At 43.8% G+C, this 23,123-nt stretch overlaps 1 protein-coding gene across 1 annotated transcript in view; it reads right to left on the reverse strand.

Moving 5' to 3' along the window:
- The window catches only part of ltk (leukocyte receptor tyrosine kinase), a 60,216-nt gene that overhangs the window by 18,131 nt on the left and 18,962 nt on the right, over positions 1-23,123 (reverse strand). The window contains exons 2-16 of the mRNA XM_048973815.1: positions 19,072-19,170; positions 17,387-17,533; positions 16,945-17,170; positions 15,424-15,563; positions 15,165-15,293; positions 10,704-10,850; positions 10,005-10,105; positions 9,632-9,789; positions 8,814-8,908; positions 5,647-5,745; positions 4,998-5,172; positions 4,196-4,346; positions 3,129-3,308; positions 2,528-2,705; positions 626-808 (exon numbers count right to left, since the gene is read on the reverse strand). Coding sequence (XP_048829772.1) covers positions 626-808; positions 2,528-2,705; positions 3,129-3,308; positions 4,196-4,346; positions 4,998-5,172; positions 5,647-5,745; positions 8,814-8,908; positions 9,632-9,789; positions 10,005-10,105; positions 10,704-10,850; positions 15,165-15,293; positions 15,424-15,563; positions 16,945-17,170; positions 17,387-17,533; positions 19,072-19,170 — 2,208 coding nt within the window. The remainder of the gene's footprint in view (positions 1-625; positions 809-2,527; positions 2,706-3,128; positions 3,309-4,195; positions 4,347-4,997; positions 5,173-5,646; positions 5,746-8,813; positions 8,909-9,631; positions 9,790-10,004; positions 10,106-10,703; positions 10,851-15,164; positions 15,294-15,423; positions 15,564-16,944; positions 17,171-17,386; positions 17,534-19,071; positions 19,171-23,123) is intronic.

A 23,123-nucleotide genomic window follows, 5' to 3' on the forward strand; every position in this document is an offset into this window, starting at 1 on the left:
TCAAATTCAGCTTCACTAATGAGTAAAATCTGCAGCGCATGACTGCTCTGACCCCCCTTACACCGACCTTTCTCAATAGGCCCTTTTACGCTAACAGTTTTTATGATACTCTGAACAGATCTGAGGCTCCTCCACTCCAATCAGATCCTTGACAAGTTGTCCCACTTGCAATCATGCCACTTATAAGATGACAAGAACGCCATCCAAAGAGCCGCATCCTAATTTGTTAATGGAAACAGCTGTGACCTATCCTGCCAGAGCAATTATCCAATTACCCAGAATGCATTTATTTCTGTGTGAGATATTTGTTCTGCTTACAGCAACCAACTAGAAAAATAAGAAGTACATTTAAAAACAGTGTAAAAAGCAGTAACTGTATTTTAGCCTCGATTCCTCAGAGATAAATTGAACCTTCTGTTATTTAAAAAAAAAAAAAAAAAACACCACGATGAGTTTAGCGGACTCTGGGGAATAGCTTTTTATGGATTGATGTTTTGCTATAACACCAGATGTTCTTGAGGCATTGGACCAGGAAATGAAATGTCTTTTTCTGGTCTGTGTCACTATGTGTTGCTCTGCTTTTTATATGCACATTTTGATGTGTCCAAAACACTGGGCAGGTCACCTCTGTATCCACCTCCTCCCCCTCCAGCAGTGCAGGCACCTCCTCCACCTCCAAATCCTCCACAGGTGGCCCAGGCTAGGCTGGACAGGGCCTCGGGGCAAGATGTACCCCCCTCTGCCCCCTCAAGAAGAGATTTTCCAGCCCTGGCAAAATTTGAGGCACCCATCCATCCTCCACCACCGCCTGCAGGAGAAAAAGAAGCCGTTGTCTGTACAGGCACATACGTACCGCAACAGAGCAAAACAGTAAATGTTACTGGAAATCTTCGGGTTTAATGGGAATGGTGAAGGGGCTTTAAGGCATCATTTTTCTCAGAGAGAGGGCCTCTTTTTATCCCTTGTGGTAGAAACTTCGCTGAAGTCGGTTTGTTTAAGAGTCTGACAAACTTTATTTCTTTTGCAAAGCTTCGAGATGCAGACACTTAGCAGTCTTTCATGCGTCTCGTGTTCTGTTTGCCGAAACCACAAGTGCATACATCTTTTATAGCCAAAAAATGCGACAGTTTACAGACAGTTTGGGGGGGGGGGAGATATCTGTAGACACCAGTCACTTCTGTTAAACTTGATCCATTATCAGGTAAGAACAGGGTTGACCTTTTCATCATCACTCTTGTGTTCAAACAAGTTTGTCTCACTTCCCCATACGTTCCTTTAGTTCTCTTTTCACGTAATCTTGACCCCCAATATAGGCACTTTTCTTATAAATGTTTACTGCAGCAGTCTTACTTTTTGGATCAGGTTTGTACCTTAACCTTTTGCAAATCAAGCTCTTATGCCAAAACATGTCAGTTCCTCTTACCTAAATGAAAAACTATTACTTAAGCAAACTTGCATTATATGTTTAGTATATTGAATGTTTCAAGACTGAAGCCAGTCATTACAATCATCATATTTAAATCAACAGTATTATCATAAGTTTCATTATTAATTACTGATTAAATTAGCATTGGAAATTTGCATAATCATGGGTTTTTCTTTCACACCCTCTCGGGTTCTTTTCCCCAAAGAGTTTTAAAAGAAGGACGATTCTGCAAGCTGGGAATTATGCATTTGTCTAATCCTGGCTGCCTGGCTACAGTGTATTTTTCTGTTCTTCACAGCAGATCAGGGAAAAACTCTTTTGACTAAACACAGTGAATTTATGCAACCTCTCACTCACGCTGACAGAATAATGGGCTGAAGCCCTGTGCTTGTATTGGCAGAGGAGCGGATTCCTCAATGGGGCAGTGATATGCACGGTTCAACACTCATCTGCTTGCCTCATCCCAGACTGACATCTATGGTGGCATGGTCAAGGATGCTGACCAAACGTGATGAGTCTTCTTAAGCCTTACACATGGTTATCCTATTCTTTTTGAAGATGCCGTTTCAAGTAGGGTGTTTGCACCTTGTAATTTATGCTCTATACCTACTCACTATATCCATTAAAGTAATTGAGATATATTATTTTTGTTAAGGACTTGGATTTGAACCAGAACTTATCAGGCTAAATGAACAATGTGTTGGCCAGATTATCCCCAGCTGTAATACACAGGGCCAGTCTGTCAGTGCCAGTCTGCGACACAGGCACTCATCTACGGTGCAACTTAAGGCAGGAAAAGAAATCAGAAGTAATGCATCTGCTTGCATTCCATGACATTACAGTTATTTACACTGGTTTTAATATTTCACTACTTTTCTACAAGGTAGCTAGTTAGCAGCCAGATACTCTGTGCTGCTGAAATGTCTTTAATATGAATGAATAGACCAAACTTGGGTTCTGCTGCTTGGGGGTGGGTCTATTCAGCAGAATCTCGCCAAGGGTGCCAGAACACCCAAGACCAGCACTAGCCCTAGAAACACAATGAAAAATATATGTTTTGGAAAATAAGTAAATAAAAGAATGCGATGAAAGAGGGCTGACCTGCAGCGCCGGTTTTGCCGTTGGTCCCAGATGCGACTGTGTGGTTGTCGTACTGCTCCAGGTTCATGTGGTCCAGGCTGCTCTCAGGGTCTTCCAGGTAGGCATTTCCTCCCCCACCCGCCGCAATAAGAAGGGGCACCATGACCCCATTCTCAGCCTGGGAGGGAAAGTTCACAGCCTAACTCACCAACTGCCAACGGAGACACTTTCATTGCTTGAAAGTTGACTTGTGTACCTTTGATACACTATAATTCAATTTCAGTGCAAAGCTCTTGAACACATGGTATAGAACAAGCAGCATTAACCTGCCAACTTATACACCTGTCATAAGAAATACAATGATTAATGGTTCCCGTTTGGTGCTAAGAAAAAAAATATATCCATCTACAAATAAAGCACATCAAATATTTTTCCAATATTAAGAAACCTTTGATAGCAGAACCTTTCCATCCCCCTGCCCCAATGTGTTTTCAAGTGTATCTCGAACCTTCAACACCCTTAATCGTGACACTACTGTCTTGAGTCTAGCTGTATTCTCCACTTCATTAAAGAAATATTTCAAGGGGTCTTAATATTAATATTAAATGCGTTTGGGACAAACCAGGATGAGTGACTGATCACATCGCCTCCATTTATAAAGGGGTCTTACCCAGTAGATGAAGGTGGCCCCTCCCCCTCCACCTCCGCCACCAGCCCATTCTCCTGCTATCTTTCCATCTCTGACCTCATCCTCAATCATGGTGGACTCGCCCAAGCAGATCTTCTCTGAGAGATGATTCCTCTGGGAGAAGACAAGTACTTATAAAGAAGATAGTACTTATGTTCATGGCTAGAGCGTCCTTGCAAACGTGCCTCCCAAGAACGAAGCTGGGATGCAATGAATCATGGGACTGTTCTTGTTAAGGAGGATGCAACTGAAACATCCTTGATATTTGGGGCAGAGCAAGGACAGCAGCCATGGATTTTTACTGTCCTTTGAACTTCTGTACTTAGTATTGGAACTGTACTTCAGCAATGGAAGGTGCCGTCAAACAGGTATGGAAGAACACAAGAACAGGGAAGTACACATATTGATTATTAAGCATCCAAAGACATGAATGGAAAGATAAGAACATCACAGGCAGGGAACACAAAAAAGAAGGACTGGAAGCAAAGATGGATACATACAAAGTCAATATCTCAGAGTTTGCAAATAACTAATAGTTATGGTGACCAAATAATCAATATCAGGGAGGACACTTTGAGCTAGGTTAAGATTTGTAAACTACCATTTCAATGAAAGGGACCTGGATTTCACTTAAGCACTGAATTCTTGTTGTGTGCAGATGGGTCAGTCTCCTACAATCATGCATGTGCCATGAATGTAATGTAAAACAACTGACTGAGTCTTTCAATAAAAGAAACAAACCAGCCAAAGCACAAGAAGAACTGAACTATATAGCCAAGGACAGGAGTCTTTCGGTTTTAAAGTATAGTTTGTAAAACCTGAAGTAACTCAAAGTGTCTCCCCTGATATGGATTATCTGGTCACCATACTAATATATGCAAGTATGGGTGGAAAGATAGATGTTTGTAGAAGCAGTAATAACTGTGTTAGTATTGTGCTTTTTGGTCAATATGCTTCAAGAGAATGGCATGGATCCCTTCTCATTCTAGTCTGGTACTTACCCCAGGACAGGCATCTTCTCCCTGTTGCCCCACCAGAATGTACAGGATGTCCCCCTTCTTTAGGGTGAAAACGGCTGAGATGAACACGCCGTGGGATCGCCTGTTGAGGTTCTTGGCCCCCTTTCCTCCCGCTGCTCCATAAGCTGAGATACTGAGGTTTGTGCGATGATGAAGAACAAAGGAAAAACAAAACTCAAAAATGATACAGGCCATAGCACAACACAAAGGATCCCCTAGGAATAACACAGAACAGCAGCTTTAGTCTTACATCATACAGGTTCCCATGCAAGAATAACGGACTAGAAATAATGCAAAAGCATTAAGTCTGCATGAAGCTAAAAATCTGTGTGAAATTTATTCAAATAAATCTATCAAACCTTGAACAGAAACCAAATAGCATTTATGGCATTTATCACATAAAACACACCATCATCACTTTGCATTGCTGTTTAAAGGTATCAGGTCACCTTCCTATATTTTCCAAAATACACAGGGAATTCTTAAGTCAAAGATGAGCCTCTACAAACTCAATCTGACTTGCTCTTGTCGCAGGATCTTTCAGGTGCCATAGAGAGTTACTGTGATTTACTATTACAGCAAGTTAGTAAAAAATACAACAAAAGCAGAGGTGGATACTGAGGCCCAGAAAGTAAAAATCCAGGCCAAGATTTAGTTTCAACCAACCAGTGAATGTGACTCTTTACACTAACCTGGTTGCTGGGAGATACATCTCTTACAGCACAACAGTTTCATCATATTTTCCCAGACTCAGGCCTATGTGACTTTTGACTTATATACTTACAGGTAGCGGTTGTTAGCGGGCGCCTTCCACATCTGCACCCCCTTGAGTGGACCCTCACTGCCCACAATAACGCTGACGTTGGTGTTCCGGTAAGCGCTATCACACTGTGCCTGGGTGGGGCCTCGGGGTCCACTGGCTCCACAAGAGGTAAACCACCAGGTCTTTAAGGTTACCTCTGAGAACAAGCAGCGTGATAGAGAATAGAAGAATGGGTTTACTTAACACAGGTTCTGTTTAGTGTGAAGGTGATGTACAATTCTCCAGAAAGCCAACAGTATAGCAATGTTACAAGACCGCATAACTTCAGCTCTGTACTTAAAGTGAGACTTCCATCCATCCATCACCATAACCACTTAATCCCAACCGGGGTCACGGATCCTATCCTGGGAACTACCCCTGGGCAGCCGCCAACACACCAGAGGGCACACACAGGCACCTGCACACTTACGGGGCCAACTTAGATTTGCCAATTAACCAACCACACACACTTTTGGACTGTCGGAGGAAATGGGGAGGGCATGCAAATCCACACAGAAAGGTCCTACGCCCATTGTCATTTTTGGGCAAGACAACAGCAGCTGCAATAAACAATTTTTTGAGCTTTAAAGGGACTGGAGGCATTTAAGATCAAATAATCAGATGCAAATACCTGAAGCATCAAGATCTTTATAAGGGCTGAGAATGTCCAGGTCGTCAAAGCTGTCCATCTCATGCAGAACACTGTGACTGAGAAACACTGGATCAAAACCTTGGGTAGAAAAGAGGAAAAACATAAAATATTAGGCCATAGAGAAGGTCAGTACTACACGGGGAAAGAGAAGGCACATTTAGTTTGTGGGAGATGATGATGAAGTCGCCGTGATCGGGAAGAGGTCCGTCCAGAAGGGGACATGCGCCAGAAACAGGGAGGACAGGGACAAAACAGGCATGATGAAAAGCCCAATAAATAGGGATCTAAAAGCCAGAGGCAGATGATTAAGCATGTATGGAATCTCAATGAGGGCCTAGATTTGTGCAGAAGCATTACAGAGTCAATAAAGCTGCCCATGGACAGCACTCCACAGGCGCCGTGGGTCTGAACCAATGAAAATGTAACATGAACATACAGTAGTGTACACAATCTAGAAGATGCCCACTGGACGAGACCTCTTAGCCTTTTACCAAACTCAATAAAAATCTACCAATAAAAATTTTCTGTTAGACAGAAGGACAAGATTTCCAAAATTGGCGCACAGTGCCTGCCATGATTGAGTATATAGTTTCTTGGAACTATACTGAATGCATTGAATCACTCCTGGCTGTTGAGCTTTTATGGGAATTATGGGATTGTGGGCATGATACGGCGGAGGCTCCTTTCAGAAGCAACCAGGAAGAGGCTCCATCACCGGACTGCCGGGGGAGCCATCTCGCTCTTGCCGGAGACAGCAGTTAAACTTCAGAATCACACAAGCCATTCTCAGTTTAATAAGCGTTCATATTTGTCAGTCTTGTTGTTCCCAAGAAGGGGGTGCGATGCGTGATGTGCTTCATCAGGCTTTTAGCTAAAACGTCTGCTTATGGCTTATGGATAACACGGTCTACTCATTTTCAGAGCCACCATGCCCAGCATGGAGAATCTTTACAAAAACGCATGTGAAAATCGTTAACGTGACATCTGATAAAAACCTTTTCATATGGTGCTCTCACAAAGTCTAAGGACACTTGTTTAATTCAGTGAAAATATCCATCCATCCATTTTCCAAGCCGCTTATCCTACTGGGTCACGGGGGGTCCGGAGCCTATCCCGGAAGCAATGGGCACGAGGCAGGGAACAACCCAGGATAGGGGGCCAGCCCATCGCAGGGCACACTCACACACTATTCACTCACACATGCACTCCTATGGGCAATTTAGCAACCCTCAGTGAAAATATTTCAGATTAATTGATTTTATCAGATTTTTTGATTTTTTCAGATTTATTGATTTTCTGTTTACAGAAATAAATAAAATAAATAAATATATAACGTTAGAAACAATCAGTAGTTTTAGGTACAACATACATTTCAAGCAGTAATAAACTGAAACCTAAATTATTGTTCTAAAAGAGCTGTTCTGAGTTTAAAAAGTTCACTGATAAGTTGTCTGTCACGCCCCGCCCGTCCGATCCTCCTGTGTGTCACGCCCCGCTCGTCCGATCCTCCTGTCTGTCACGCCCCGCCCGTCCGATCCTCCTGTCTGTCACGCCCCGCCCGTCCGATCCTCCTGTCTGTCACGCCCCGCCCGTCCGATCCTGCTGTCTGTCACGCCCCGCCCGTCCGATCCTCCTGTCTGTCACGCCCCGCCCGTCCGATCCTCCTGTCTGTCACGCCCCGCCCGTCCGATCCTGCTGTCTGTCACGCCCCGCCCGTCCGATCCTCCTGTCTGACACGCCCCGCCCGTCCGATCCTCCTGTCTGTCACGCTCCGCCCGTCCGATCCTCCTGTCTGTCACGCCCCGCCCGTCCGATCCTCCTGTCTATCACGCCCCGCCCGTCCGATCCTCCTGTCTGTCACGCCCCGCCCATCCGATCTTCCTGTGTGTCACGCCCCTTCTACTTCATGTGGAATCCCCGTGTGATCAGCTGTTTCGAGTTGCTGTCATTAGTCCTGTCTTTTTAAGTCCACGTTAAAGTATGTTTCCCCAGTCTGGTCATTGATGTCAGTCTTTTGCGTTGCCTCATGTTTCGTGTTGTAAAATGCCTAGTCTGCCCGATTCCTCGTCTCTGGCTCTTCATCACTGGACACTGTCTCACTGGGTGCTTTTTAATTGGAAACACCATTGCAATGACATAAAACACCAAACATTTGTGTTTGGTATCCCTTTGGGAGCCAATAACTACTATTGCAATTAATATCAAAATGGCAAGAATGGAACTGAATGACTCAGTCAAAAAAAATTATGACACTTACTGTCATAAAAAAGAAAATGGCTGTGCAGATGCACAGTTATGTCAAACACTGCTTTGCAGTGGATTTTCTTATGACATCATATCATTTGCACAAGCATCCTCAGACTTTCTGCGAGCTCTGTTCATACCATAGTGTATCAATCCCAGGTGAAATGGGCCCTCAGCACAGGTTTGGACGGCCAAATCACTCGACTTATCCTGGTACAGACACCCATGAAAGCAACTGCATTGCTACTGATGGAATAATGGCAGTCAGCACTCCCTCTACCTTTACTGGGGAAAAAGATCTAAAGGGACACTTTGAATTCGAGGCTCGCAAATTCACATCCAGGGCACGTACTCTGAATCATGGGTGGATCTTATTACCATATTTGTATTTTTAACAGACCCAAGTATCCAAAAAGCTTTTTTGTTATATGTTGATTCTGTGTGTTGCCATATCATTCATTCCTACCATATTTAAATTAAGTGATAAATAAAGCAGAAACAGCTAAGCTAGTGCCTCTGCATTTTCCCCAATGAACCATAATGGATGTTCTCAATACATGTGTAACATATGCTGAAAATGAAACATTTTCAAAACTGATATTGGTAATTAGTTAAGTGAACCTAGAAGACACTGCAGAAGTACTGCCAGAACTTGAACTGGATATCTTTGCTTAAAGCCATATACACAGTAGGATGTTTGAAACTGCACAAATGCGACTTCATTGCCCGATTTTGAAAAGATCCGTTCACAATGCATCCATTAATCCTTTCATCCATCCGTTTTCGAACAGATTCCAGTGCCTGATCACAGGGCCTGGAGTATCAGGCAGCAGGACACAAGGTAGGGCAGCACCCTGGATTGGGTGCTAGTGCAAGGCAGGAGAAGGTGACTCCATACATACCAATGTCAAAGCAGGAGATACCCAACGTGATGTTGTCCAAAGCAATGTCAGCTACAGAGCCTGGGCCCCAGTGGGTCTCAACATGAAGCTGGAATCTGTAGGAATGTAAGACCATATAGGGCTCATTAGGCCAGAGAGATCAATCAATGAGCTCTGGATGTACAGTATACCCCCTAGTCCTACACAGGCATCTACAAACCACTGTCTGCCTGTAAAAAGAGATGAGTCAGTCCGCAGAATGATACAGTCTTTCTTCCTGCATGTTGCTATGCAATCACGTAAACTCCACTCAAGCAAAGCAGAGGTGGAATTAAATGCCCAACCCTGGAGGTGTGAGGCAAGAGTATTACCTGTTCAGCCACTGTGCCTGATTACCATCCAGCCACCTTCTGTACCTGACCAGGGGTGCGAAGGGTCTGGAACCTACCCCAGAAGCAAGGCAAGGAATATCCCAGGATGGGGCGCCAACTCATCACAGGGGACACTCACACACCAGTCACTCCTATGGGCAATTTGGTACCTCCAGTTCACACTAGTACACGTTTGGGTTGTGAGGGGAACCAGAGAACCTCAAGGAAACCCCAGAACAACACAGGAGAACATGCAAACTCCACACCCATAGAGCCATGGCAGAGACTGAAACCCCAGACGTGTCCCAGATGTGTCAGGCAGCAGTACCAACCACTGTGCCACAGCACCATCCATGCACAGTAACTCAGATTATTTATTTTGTATGGCAAAATCACTTGATACAATAGCTCAGCAGAACTGGACAATAAGCAGAACTGAAGATAAGCTGCAATAAGATGGCACAGTACCTGTTTTGGACATTGGGTAGTTTCAGCGTAATGCTCATCCAGCTATCCGTCCAATGGCCAGACCGTTCCCAAAGTGGTACTACTGCAGTACCGTTTCCCTCCACTGACAGCAACACTGTGCAGATTATGTCCCCATAGATGTAGAGGGAAAAGTGCATCTGTACACAAACAGAACAGAGACAGGTGGGTGGGAAGCAGGTAGGACGGTTGGAGTTGGAGAGCATCATTCAGTTTATACCTTCTAGAATAGGTAACTAAGCAGTCTTTGTTAATTGGTCAGTAATTATGACCTCTATTACCAGGTCATATGGGTTTAATCAAATAGTTTTAGCTGTATACTGGCATGTCAGGTCCTCCTCTCAGCTCATCTCACCAGGCACTCCGTGCTGCTGACCATCAATGGGAGCAGAGGACCGTGAACGACTGCCTTGCCACCTGCAAAGGTGTTCCTCACCCTCAAGACCAGGAAGTGACCTGTGAGGATGGTGACACAAAAACCAGGGTTGGATAAGCACCAGGCACCCTGCACAACTGGAGTTTTGTGTGAAAATGGATGCGGGGTTAAAAGGTCAAACTGCAAAGCACAGATTATCTTGTAAGAATAATAATACAGTCAGCAGGCCATACATTTTATTTAGGGTATCTGACTAGCACAAATGAATATGGAGAAATTCATTTTGTAACTAAAGTACAGTTTTTCTCAGCTACACTATGTACTGTCATGTGGTCATAAATCTCAAAGAGTAACAAAAAGAAAACATTGCAGCTTTTCAAGGTGTTTGATGAAAATGTTCCCCTGTTTTCCAAAAATAAAGCCTTCAAAGACATTTAAGAATTAATGGTTAACTGGCTGTCATTTATTATGTTTGGCACGTGAAATAAATTTAATGTAATATTATTTATAGAGAAGGAATTTCACTCGACCGGAATGTTGGATTAAGTTTATTTCAGTTATGCAGAATAACACAGAACTGAAAGACAGGTTATGACAGCCATGGTGAAGCTCCTTATCCCTCACCACCTCGGCCCAGTCACCCAGATCACAGGGCCGTTCGACATCCTACCACAGTACCTTTTGTTTTCTGAAGAGCGGTTCCCAACAGATCTTCAGCGGCCAGCTTTTCTCCACTGCTCAGAGTCCACAAAGTGGGTCCACTGGACATGGTCCATCCACAGAAACCAGTCTCAAAGGAGCAATGGGACCCCTGGGGCAGAGCATCTGCAACGGTATAGGTCAGGCAAAAGATGCAAAATGTTATTGGGTTCTCACCAGGAAGCGTAATATTCTTAGATAATATCCTAATACAGGGTTTTCCCAGCCTGGTCCTCGGGGACCCCCACACAGTCCACGTTTCTGCTCCCTCCCAGCTCCTGGTACAGTATGGACTGTCTGGGAGTGAGCTAGGCGGGAGCCAAGCCCAGCCCCTGAAAAACAACCCTAGACCATAATCCCCCCTCCACCAAACTTTACACTTGGCACAATGCAGTCAAGCAAGTACTGTTCTCCTGGCAACCGCCAAACCCTGATTCGTCCATCGGATTGGTCTGGGTGGGTGGTCTGGGGGTGCCCAAGGACCAGGCTGGGAAACACTTCCCTAATACCCTCTCGCCAAGCTGAAAGAACCACGCTCCAAATAATAAATGAGGTTGAAGGACGTCTAGGGAATGCATTTATGAGAATTGGCTTATGATTTACGGCTGCCAAAAAAGCTGAGTCGTCCTAGTCCAGCTACCATAATCATCCCTGCCGGTCACGCCTTAACAAGCCACCGTGAGTGTTTTCTCTGGTAAGCCATGGACATTACACAGAATATCCCCTTGGTGGCTAAAGGGACAAAGAGTGCAAGAGTATACATTCACTCATTGTTCAGCAAACCGCTTGGTGTGTCATTAGTCGTGTGTAATCCCAACTATGTCTCAGGGTAAGCACTCGTCTGTCCCAGCCTTTCGTGTCTCCTCCCCTTTTGACCAGCTGGTGTCGCTGGCCATCCTGTCATCCAAGTCCTTAGTGTGTTTCCCCAGCTTCCTAGATTGCCACATGGCTCTATAGGCTGAGTGTTTGGCTACTAGCTTGTCAGTTTTGTGTTCAAGTCCACCCATCTCTGTTTTGTATTTAGTAGATTTTGTTCCCTTGTGTTTCCTTTGTATTAGGTTTTCTAGTTCCTGAGTTTTGTTGTTTGCATCCTGTTTTGGTTTTTGCTTTGTGCCCTTGTTTGTGTTTCACTTGTCTCTTATTTCCCTAGTGTTGGATTCTGACTCCAAGTTTCTGAGTTCTACGATTTAGTTTATTAGATCCACATGTTTGCCGTTTCCCTGAGCCTCTTGATTGTTCTCACCTGTCCTGTGTTTCCTTGTTATGTCATGGGCTGCTTGTCCGATCCTCCCGTGTGCCACGCCCCCTTGTTACCTCGTGTGGAATCCCAGTGTTCTCAGCTGTGTCTAGTTGTTGTTAATCAATTCTGGCATTTAGTGCTTCCGAGTGTGTCTTACCCCTGTCCAGTCATCGATGTTCATGCTTGCTTTGTGGGCTGCGTTTTGGTATTTTTCACGAATAAACCCCCGTTTTACCTGACTTCATAGTTTCTGTGCTGCTTCCCCACACGCATCCATGACTTGTAAACCCTTTGTATTTCAGTACCTGATCCTGCTCGGTTCCCCGTGGAGTCATTGACTGTGTTTTCTTGATTCTGTGATGTTGGTTATTACGTGCGCTACTCTCCCTGTTCTCTGTCTGGCCTGTTTCCCTTCGTAGATCATTTTTTATTGTTAGTTATATTGTTCCTCTGTCTAGTTTTGACCCTTTGTAGTCTTTTTGTTTGTAGTGTTCCCAGTATTCTCATTATGTGTTAATAAACCCCATGTTTTGGTGGAGCCACAAGTGGACCGTCCTCTTCCTTTCCTGCCTGTACCATGCCCCCTTTCTGTGATATAAACCCCCGAGTTACTGACAGTATGACTAGGCAGAACATTGCTGTATAGGTAACCAGAAAGCAAACTCATAGTATTAGAATGCTGCTCTCCTATAGAAAGAGGTAAATAGAGTTGTAAACAGTTTAGCTGCAGTGTGCAGTGTTCAGAGATTAACACTGCTTACAGTATGTCCCTTTTCTTCTGTTCTATTTAAGAGAGACCTGTTTTACGTGTATATGCTGGGTAAGTATATCTACAGGTGCTTCTGGCCAAATTTGGGCATGCACAGAAGCATCTGTGGAAAGGCATCATGGGAAAGATGATCAGTTAGGTGACCAGGGTCTTCGATTGGTGATTCATAAGTTGATCGTTTCCATTAATGTCCCTCATTCCCAAAATGATTATGTATGTATATTGTACTGCTTCTACAGGCAACCCCAAGTTCATATTATTTCAATGTTATGCACTTTTACCACAAAATCTGGTCCATGTTTCTGCTTTTAGTTATTTTTTTCTTATAGATGAGAGTCGGCCACCCCATCTACAGCCCATCTACAGTAACAGTGCCACATGGTTCTGATCACTGTGCTGACAGTGACATCTTGAAGTCAGAATCTGTGCAGTGTGCCACTAAGCAGAGGGGGGAAATATCTCCTTTCACTGATCTCTGTTCATCGTTGCTGTCTTGGATACATTTCTGACACTGCAAAGGCAGTGGTTTTTAGCAGGCTACTCCATTATATGGTAGATTAACAATTTATCACACCCTTAAATATTTATGTGGCGAATGTTGGCAAGTACTGTTCCATATAGCACTATCCATCCTCTTATCAGAGTATTCGGTCATTAATTAGCCATTTGGATTTGTCCAAGTTCATGATTGTAAAATTTCTTTCCAATCGCAGCTTCAGTGCCATTCTAGAAAGTCTACCTTTTTAAATCTCTTTTTCGATTGATGTGGTATTATGAATGTGTTTAAATAAGAAATTCTTCTCAATAAAAAGTGTAGCTGAGTTGCCAACGAACATGAAAAAGGTATTCAAAATATGTACACTGTATTGCCAAAATGAATTGTACACCCCTCCAAATCGGTGAATTCAGGTGTTCCAATCGCTTCCATAGCCACAGGTGTATAAAACCAAGCACCTGGGCATGCAGACTGCTTCTACAAACAATTGTGAAAGAATGGGTCACTCTCAGGAGCTCAGTGAGTTCCGTGGTACCGTGATAGGATGCCACCTGTGCAATAAGTCCATTCATGAAATTTTCTTAATAATAAATATTCCACGGGCAGCTGTTAGCTGTATTATAACAAGGTGGAAGCAATTGGGAACAACAGTAACTCGGCCACAAAGTGGTAGGCCATGTAAAGACACAGAGCGGGGACAACGCATGCCGAGGCGCACAGTGTGCAGAAGTCGCCAACTGTCTGCAGAGTCAATAGCTACAGACCTCCAAACTTCATGTGGCCTTCAGATCAGCTCAAGAACAGTGTGTAGAGAATTTTATGTTATGGGTTTCCGTGGCCTAGCAGCTGCATCCAAGCCTTACATCACTAAATGCAATGCAAAGCGTCGGATGCAATGGTGTAAAGCACACCACCATTGAACTACAGAGCAGTGGAGACATGTCCTCTGGAGTGATGAATTACGCTTCTCTGTCTGACAATCCGATGGATGAATCGGGGTTTGTTGGTTGCCAGGAGAACGGTACTTGCCTGACTGCATTGTGCCAAATATAAAGTTTAGTGGAGGGGGGATTATAGTCTGGGGTTGTTTATCAGGGGTTGGGCCTGGCCCCTTAGTTCCAGAGAAAGGAACTCTTAATGCCGCAGCATTCAAAGCCATTTTAGATGATTTCATGCTCTCAACCTCGTGGGAAAAGTTTGGGATGGCCCCTTCCTGTTCCAACATGACTATGCACCAGTGCACAAAGCAGAGATCATTCAGAGAGTCTGGTGTGGAGGAACTTGACTGGATTGCATAGAGCCATGACCTCAACCCAATAGAGCACCCTTGAAATGAATTAGAGCGGAGACTGTAAGCCAGGCCTTCTCGTCCAACATCAGTCCCTGACCTCACAAATACTCTACTGGAAGAATGGTAAAAAAAAAATGTATTACCACAAACACACTCCTAAACTTTGTGGACAGCCTTCCCAGAAGAGTTGAAGCTGTTATAGCTGCAAAGGGTGGACCAATTCCATAATAAAGCCTATGTATTAAGAATGGGATTTCATTGAAGTTCATGTGTGTGTAAAGGCAGGTGTCCCAATACTTTTGGCAATATAGTGTACATCGCATCCCTCCACATCGATGGGCCAAATAGTGTATAATTTCTGTTGGAAATGAGTGCCTCTAAACTACCCTAATTGTTAGTCCGTGTTTGTGTGTGTGAGAGGTGCCATCGCCTGTAAGGTGCGTCCTGCCTTGTGGCTCTGGGTTTGGCCACACTGCAATCCTGCTTCAGATAGGAGGTTATTAAAGACCGGTAGATGTATGCATGGATGTATGTAGACTTTTTATCAAGTTTCTGCATAAGCATGAGCTTAAAGGTTGATTTGTGAGTCAGTCTTTGAAAAATCTGTTTTACTACTTTACACTTTCCAGCATTTTTAGACTCACCACACACAGGACCCTCATCTTCAGCCAAGGGACAGTCGTTGCGGAAGTCACACACTTTGCGTTTGTCTATGCAGTCCCCAAATTCACAGTGGAAAGACAAGTCCTCTATGCAATCAACCATTAAGTTCCCTACGGCAACAGTGTGGATGGGTAAGAAAAAGACAAAACCTTGAATGCCCTCGAAAAGAATCTGGACTGTACATCAAATGAAACATTTGATGTTTCTTGTTCTTAATGCATCCTGGCATTTGAGACTTACCTGCATCACAGTCTTTCAGCTGTAATGAGTCGATGGCAAGTGAACTCCAGTTCTCCACACCACAAGTAGAGTACAGCAATATCACCTGAAAGGGCTTTTCCTGTAGGCCAATATGAGCTTTAAGCACCTCCCACTGTTCCCTGCACCAATCAAAGAACAACAGTCAGGTTGAGCTGTTTAATGCTGCACCAACCGTGCGTTATTATTGGTATCCTCTCCCAGTTTTGCTTTGGATCTTCTACGGATTAAAATACGCAATCAACATTTCCCAGACTATAAATGTGTGTGACTCAAATCACCAAAGCTGAGTAGCAATCTTGAAACACATCGATTAGTAACAACAATAATAACAAAGCTGAAATACTGAAGAATGAAGCCAATGAATAATGAGGCCATTGAATTAGCTCAGCCATGGACATTGGCTCTGTTAGTGTGAGAGAACACAGGCACACTGAGGTGGATTAGATCTAGTATTAACATTGCTGGTGCTGAACATTTTGTTTATATGGACTGATTTACAGTACATCCATTAACAATCCTGGAAGAGGCCTGCGAATATAGCCTTCATTTATCAATAATTTTTGGTGAGGCAGGGCAGCATGGATGTTGCAGAGGCAGGCCAAGGTCACAGCATAACCACTATCCCACCCCAGCTTTATTCTTGGAATGAGAATCATTTATTATTTGTCTGTGAAGCCCTGGACTCAACAAGAAATCAATGGTAACGACATCATCCCATCAAAGAGTACACAGGTAACAATTGGTGTGGTTTATCTCTTTCTGCCTGGTAATGTTATTCCAGGGGGGCTGCGGCTGCCTTCCACCCTCATTACCATGGACAACAGGGCTGATATTCAGGGTTACACGCTGTCTCTAGTCTGGATGTGGCTAGATGGGAAACAAGTATGAGAAATGTGTATTGATCTTATGCTGGCATTCAAGCAACAACTGACTACACACTGCCTTGGTGTGCTCTGCTTTCCAGATTTAGCCCCTGATTATCATTGCCCTAACTGGAAGCAATGGATAGACAACCAGTCTCTTCTATTAAGAGAATGTTATGAAACATATCCTTTTTTTGTCACACATTAATCACAAAAATACATACCGCTGAAACTGTGTGTCTAAAACAAAATAAGCTCTGCTTCAGATATTCATGTTATGCTACAATACTTGTGCGAACGGTATCTGGAGTTCATACTATCAGCGAACTGTCATCAGTGCCCATTAGGTCATAAAAACAGGCCAAAGAGGTGACAGAGTGAAGGACTGCAGCTAACATGGGCAGGGGGTCTGAAAGCATTCTTGAATCTGTAAATTTGGAGCAGATGTCCTTGAACTTACATACACAGGATGACCAGTTAAGTAATCCAATGAGCTATTAAACAGAAGTAGAAAGTGATGTCATTTCAAATGGAATTCTCCTATCCACTTATCTAATGCAACCCTGGACCCAGTCTCAGCTCAGGACGTGCACACACGGTCCACTAGAGGGCATCTTCTCTGCTGGAAATATTTTACCTGGTACTGTGTTTCCCTTGGTGGCCAACAAATGTTGAGCTTTTGGCTACATCAGAGTCCATCGGTTTGACCTGGACCGTCAAGTTCCCCAAAATGCCCGCAGTCTGGTACCGGGCGAGCTGCAGCTGACAGTGAGGCCCACTGCTGTGCAGCATTGGACTGGCTATGAAGAACTGGCAGTGTCCTGCTGACTCTGCTGCAGTGGCCGTCAGCAGAAGGAGGTGCCCTAGTGGTGTGTGAAAGGTCTTCAGTCAACAGATTAAATTTTCAGTCAGAAAAAAAACATACGAAGGGCAGCTACCCAGTGTGTTACAAAAGTGTCTCTTCTCTGTGATACCAGAGAAAACTTACTGGGATTTTTCAAATGGCAACAGAGGGCCAACACATTATGAAGCTTCACATTATGAAGGGTTCATCTGGAGTGACTGCCAGTCTTTCTTACCATCTGCATCTCCGACTGAGTGATCAGTGGACGGCTCAGCCCTCCGCGTGTCAGACATGCGTTGTGCCTTTGTTACATGCCAGTCCCCTCCACTGCTGTAGTTGGACAAAGTCCATGAACAAGGTGATTCCAAATCGCAGGAAGCTGCTGCAGAGAGAAGCAAAGATAATGAGTCTTTGGTGGGAGAGTGATTTTAGTTTGCCTTTTCCATGAAGTCCATTGAGTCTATGCAGAAACATATCCTAGTTATTTATTCAGTGGAAAATGAAAGATCCATCTGCTGGGCAGATTTAATAAGAATCATAAGCATATGTTGCCGTCATATAAATTGAATTTAAAAAATGGTTTGTCCCATTTTGATTGCGGTCGATAACCCCAATACCTAACAAATAACTCCATTGTTTTGGCGTAATGGTGTAGTTTCATATGAAGATGTGAGACGTTACCTACAAGTTTTTTGCATCTTCCATGCATCTTTAGAATAAAGGTCCCAGTTCCTGGGGTGCAGTGTGAAAACGACACAGGACAGTAGCCAGAAGCTTCAAAAGTATCATATCAAGATGGCCCACAAACTTGTAAACAGGGACCAGGTTCTGGAACTTAAGTGTGTAAGTGCCTATATTGCAGTGCCGCTGGTGAGGACACTCGCAGTGGCACTCTGGATGAAGTACGGCCTTATTCATCCCCACTTTCCGAGCCATCTCTGCAGGTGAAGGCACTGAGAGGCTTTCATGAGGATTGATCTGCTGTTCTCTGTCCAGCTCTGTATCTCTGAGCCGCCCTAGGCTGAGGAATCCAGGACTGCTTATAGTGCCCCCCGGAGACCTGGAAGTGGTAATCGGTGTGTGACAATAATCCTGTCTTTTTGACTGATGTTCCGGGTGAAGTTATTGTTGTGGCGCCGCTCTCCAAGTACCACCGGCTTAGTTCTGCACGAATTCTTCGTTATTGGTGATGTGACCACATAGCGAGGTATCATCAGCAAACTTCTGCATTCCGTAGCACAGAAAAAGTGAAAAGAGGGAGTACAGCCTTGCTCTCAGGCAGCAGACCTGGGTGGCCCCCCCATGTTTAAAATCGGATGGGATGTGGAGTTATTCCTGCTCCTAATCTTAAGGATCTTTGCCCAGTTATAAAGAACAAGCTGATTAATAAATGTATAATGACATCCATCACAGAATAAATGGAGAAGTGTACAATTCATATCATCAAGGACTAAATGATAGGATTAAAGGATGACTGTATTACATTTTTATGAAACCCAGTTAGAGAAAGTCAATTTTTGTGAACAAGATATGGAGAGTGATCATCAGCTCATTACCGTTAATCGGTGATCGTGACACATAGTTTGTGAACTTTTAAATACCATCAAAATAAATTTAATCGACACAAGATAAGTCATGAAAGAATCCAATGGGCTATTACATGGAGGTTAAAATGAACTTTCAACTTAAGTTTTCTTACGCACTCATCCTCCCTACAGCCACAGTGACCTTGGATCCAGCTCCGGTTCAAGTAAATCCCAGACTGGGCATGATAGCAATCTATCACAAGATATACTCTCACAATCACTCTTTAAATGCAATTTCGACACACCAGCCAACATATCCACTGGAGGAGACGCACACTGGAGGAGACCCACTGCTGAATGATCTTCATGACAATGCCTTTATATGGTGACTTACTGTTTGACACTTCCCTTGGGTTCCATTGCTGAGGTAATAGTTGGCCCTGGACGGTCTCATTTAGCAGTTTGTCCAACAATGCAAGACTGAAACTGGTGGCTATTGGGGAAAGAGAAGATATCAAACAATTATCCCATATAAATCAATCATTGCAATTGTTATTATGAATTACGGCAGAGTCTTGGTGTTCAGTGGTATATGTAAAATAGTTTCTGATACTTCATGTTAGGATCTCAACATTTACACATTGCAAAAATACCCAAGTAACGCAGTGCACGATAGAGGAAGTAGGGAGCATGATCTGTGTAACGCTGCTTATAATTATCTAAGTTATGATATCAAGAACATCAGGATGGAACACATCAGGCAGCCATGATGGGACACATCTCTGCAGGGATGCAGGGTGAAAGCTGAATGAAAAGGGAATCCACGGTGCTTTATTCTGGACTGCTCACCTCCGAATTTATCAGTTACAAGCAATCATTCGCTTAATAAATATGAAACAGTCCCCAGTAGCTGGACCCAGTGCTTATTATCCTGCCCCATTGTTGGCCCTCCATTCTGGAACTAATGGACCATCACAGTGGGCATATGTGACATCAGTTATACATTGTGGTCCTGCCGGCTAAGGTAGGAGGGTATTTCATGCAAAAGCCCTCACAAATGCATGCAGTGGACACCACTCCAAATTACCCCCAAAGGGTGAAGTACTATGTGAAGTATTAAAGGTCTCGATTTGGTTACTGATGTATTGAGTTCATTTACAGAGAGTTGGTATGACACAGGTTATTACAACAGCATTTAACCTGTATGTGTACCATGGATGGGAACAATTTAATGAGATAGAGAAATGTCAAGATTTGCCAGAGGATCCAATATGAGCCTAAACAAGGAACATTTAATAAGGCTTAATAAACAGGTAGCTTGCGAATCTTAAAATTCCAAATCAAAAAATAAGACTGTCCATAAGTAGCTGTGTGTCAGCCGCAGACAAGATGTGGAAACACACACAAAAACATCAGTCCATGCCATGAAGTTCTTGAGTCCTGTATATGGAGCACTGGCAGAAACCATTTTGACAATTAGTCAAATCAAGATGGCAACAGAACCTGAGGCATGAGTATAGAACATGAAAATGGTTCTTATGGTTGGACTTTTCTGGAGTTCAAGGCCAGATAGACACAGGGTCATATTTTTTCCACTTTGGTTGTACAGACCAGGTCGGGGAGCATGGACTGGTACAGCGGTACCCACTCCAAGATGAAACACCTTAGGATCCTGGTTGGTGAGCCCCAGGCTGACACGTGGTCCAGTCCCAGCCTCCGGGAATATCTGTCTATCTGCCACAGCCAGGTGTTACGTGGGTCTCAGCAATGAGGATCCTGCGAGCTGGATCACCCTCAGTGTCTCTATGGCCGCAAAACCATAAAGACACAGTACCAAACGAGTCCAGTCTTTGTCTCAGCTCACTGGATAGCATTCCTGTCTCACATCCATACAGCAAGACAGGGAGCACCAAGACACTCGCAAACCCAGACACTCAGACTCCTCCCTCAGTCTCTTGAGATCAGAGCCTCCATTGACTCCACAAAGATCACAGCATCGTCAGCAAAGTCAAGATCAGTAAATCTTTCCTTACCAACAGATGCCCCACAGCCGCTGGTCCCCATGACCCTGTCCAACACCCAGTCCATGCAAGCACTGAACAGAGTAGTAGCAAGAACACACAACCTACCCCTTGGCTGTACAAGAAGCAGAAATGTTTGGAAGAAAAAAAGCAAAACAAAACAATTCCCTTTATGATATGGTTAAAGATAAAAGTATTTTTGATGTCAACAAAATCTTTGAATAAAACAACAAATTCACAAAAAACTGAGAATACAAAATTCAGTCATAAAATGTATTTATTTACATGCATTCAAAGGCCCCTTTGAAATGCAAAGACATTTATCATTCAGCATTTCGTGGTCAAACACTGCCCATTAAAAAGGTAGGAGGCTTTGCTTATTGCCTGTCCACAGTATATATAAATGAAGGTCAGCAGCATCTCACATCTAACATCTTTTGATGTTAACTACTTGTGCAAAAAAATAGCCATCATCCTAAAGTATTCAATGCACACCCACAAAAAGTTGGGCAAAGAGTCAGACTCATTTATAAAATTTGTTCACAGCTTTGTTTATTTCCAAGTGCTATTGGGCTCATTTAGAGAGCCGGTGCGATACTGAGCCGCGTGCCAGGAGATGGTGCCCTTTATTTAGACACAGGTCCGAGGCAACCCTCATTGTCCAAAGGGCTCTGCACAGTAGCTTGGCAGAGAAACAGGTGCCTCACAAACAGAGGCACCGAGCAAGCTAATTCTTGAAGTTGTCTTCCATCCTTACCCACATTAGGTTGGCAGCCAAGTTTTGGATCATTGAATTCATTAATTAAATTTAATGAACTGGCTTTAACCTTCCCCCTGAACTGCAAACAGGGTCTTTCTCAATTTTATTCTTGAAATCAGTGTCTGAAATTCTCCACTGCTAACGAAAAGCGATGAAGGAGAAAAGTGAACTGGCAGTCAACCACACGGAGTTCGTTTGCATTGTTCATTGTGACAACTTAACTACAGCTGCCATTTGAGAGAATAATCTCATTTTGATCACAAAGGCACACTTCACAAAGCATTTTATACGGCATGCTTAAGTCTCAGAGAAGTACTGGGTATAACTGCAATGTAAACGTGGCCCCTTACAGACAACTGCAAATCAAATGTAAAGGAAATATAAATAAAACCACATGATATAGTACTGGGGGGGCGGCATGGTGGTGCACACCTCTGGGACCCAGGTTCGAGTCTCCACCTGGGTCACATGTGTGTGGAGTTTGCATGTTCTCCCCATGTCATCGTGGGGTTTCCTCTGGGTACTCCGGTTTCCCCCCACAGTCCAAAAACATGCTGAAGCTAATTGGAGTTACTAAATTGCCCGTAGGTGTGCATGTGTGAGTGAATGGTGTGTGAGTGTGCCCTGCGATGGGCTGGCCCCCCATCCTGGGTTGTTCCCTGCCTCGTGCCCATTGCTTCCGCGACCCAGTAGGATAAGCGGTTTGGAAAATGGATGCATGGATGGAAGTTCTAAATGAATCACCTTTAACCTCATTCCTCTCAAAAAACAATTACCTCAGGAACCACAGGTCAGTCTAGTAACATGACTTATAGAACCATAATATACTGTAGGTCATTCACTAATATGACACATGTACCAGGAAGGTGTAAGGCAACATTGAGACTCACTGAGCCACCATGCTGCCCGGTTCTAAAGTTTCATTAAGGCAGTGTTTACCAATCCCATCCTTGGGGACCCGCAGATATCCACGTTTTTGCTCCCTCCCAGCTCCCAGTAGGAGCAAAAACATGGACTGCCTGGGGGTTCCCAAGGACCGGGTTGGGAAGCATTGCAATAAGATATTGTGTTTTTTCTGCTTCCTCTTAATGCATGATATTTTTTTTATTGCTATTAAATAATTGGTACAAAAATACAATCATAAATGAGATATCAATGAGTGTCACGAGAAATAGCTGAAAGTTACACATGTGATCAGTGGGTATGTAATTAAGCACTTACTGTTTAAGGAATTTTATCGTGAACTGGAGAGAAAGTGAGAGCATCTCAAGGCCCTGCAGAGATTTATGTTTTAGATCCTACAAGTTCTTCTGGATGACATGAGAAGCCTAACAATAAATCTCATTCTATTCATCTAGTCACCATAAATAGATTGTTTTATATTGTTTTCACTAGTTTTTCATTTCCTCCCCGTGACATGCATGACTTTGAATTCAGGTCTTTTTTATAATCAATACCATTGCAGTGAAATTGAAAGCACACTACATCTGAATAAGTTCTACTTGAATCCTTCTTATTTCCTTTCCAAACAGAAAGCAGATTGAGCCTTCAGCCGTCCAAAGAAGCAGGAGTGAGGAAATCAAGCCAGACCGTCTTCTTATGGAGTGGCAGCTGCAGACAGTCCAGAGCGTCACGCGGATCCACAGCCATACATTGCAGATCCAT

The sequence above is a fragment of the Brienomyrus brachyistius genome, chromosome 14 (genome assembly GCF_023856365.1).
Source record: "Brienomyrus brachyistius isolate T26 chromosome 14, BBRACH_0.4, whole genome shotgun sequence".
NCBI classification, from domain to species: Eukaryota; Metazoa; Chordata; class Actinopteri; order Osteoglossiformes; family Mormyridae; genus Brienomyrus; species Brienomyrus brachyistius.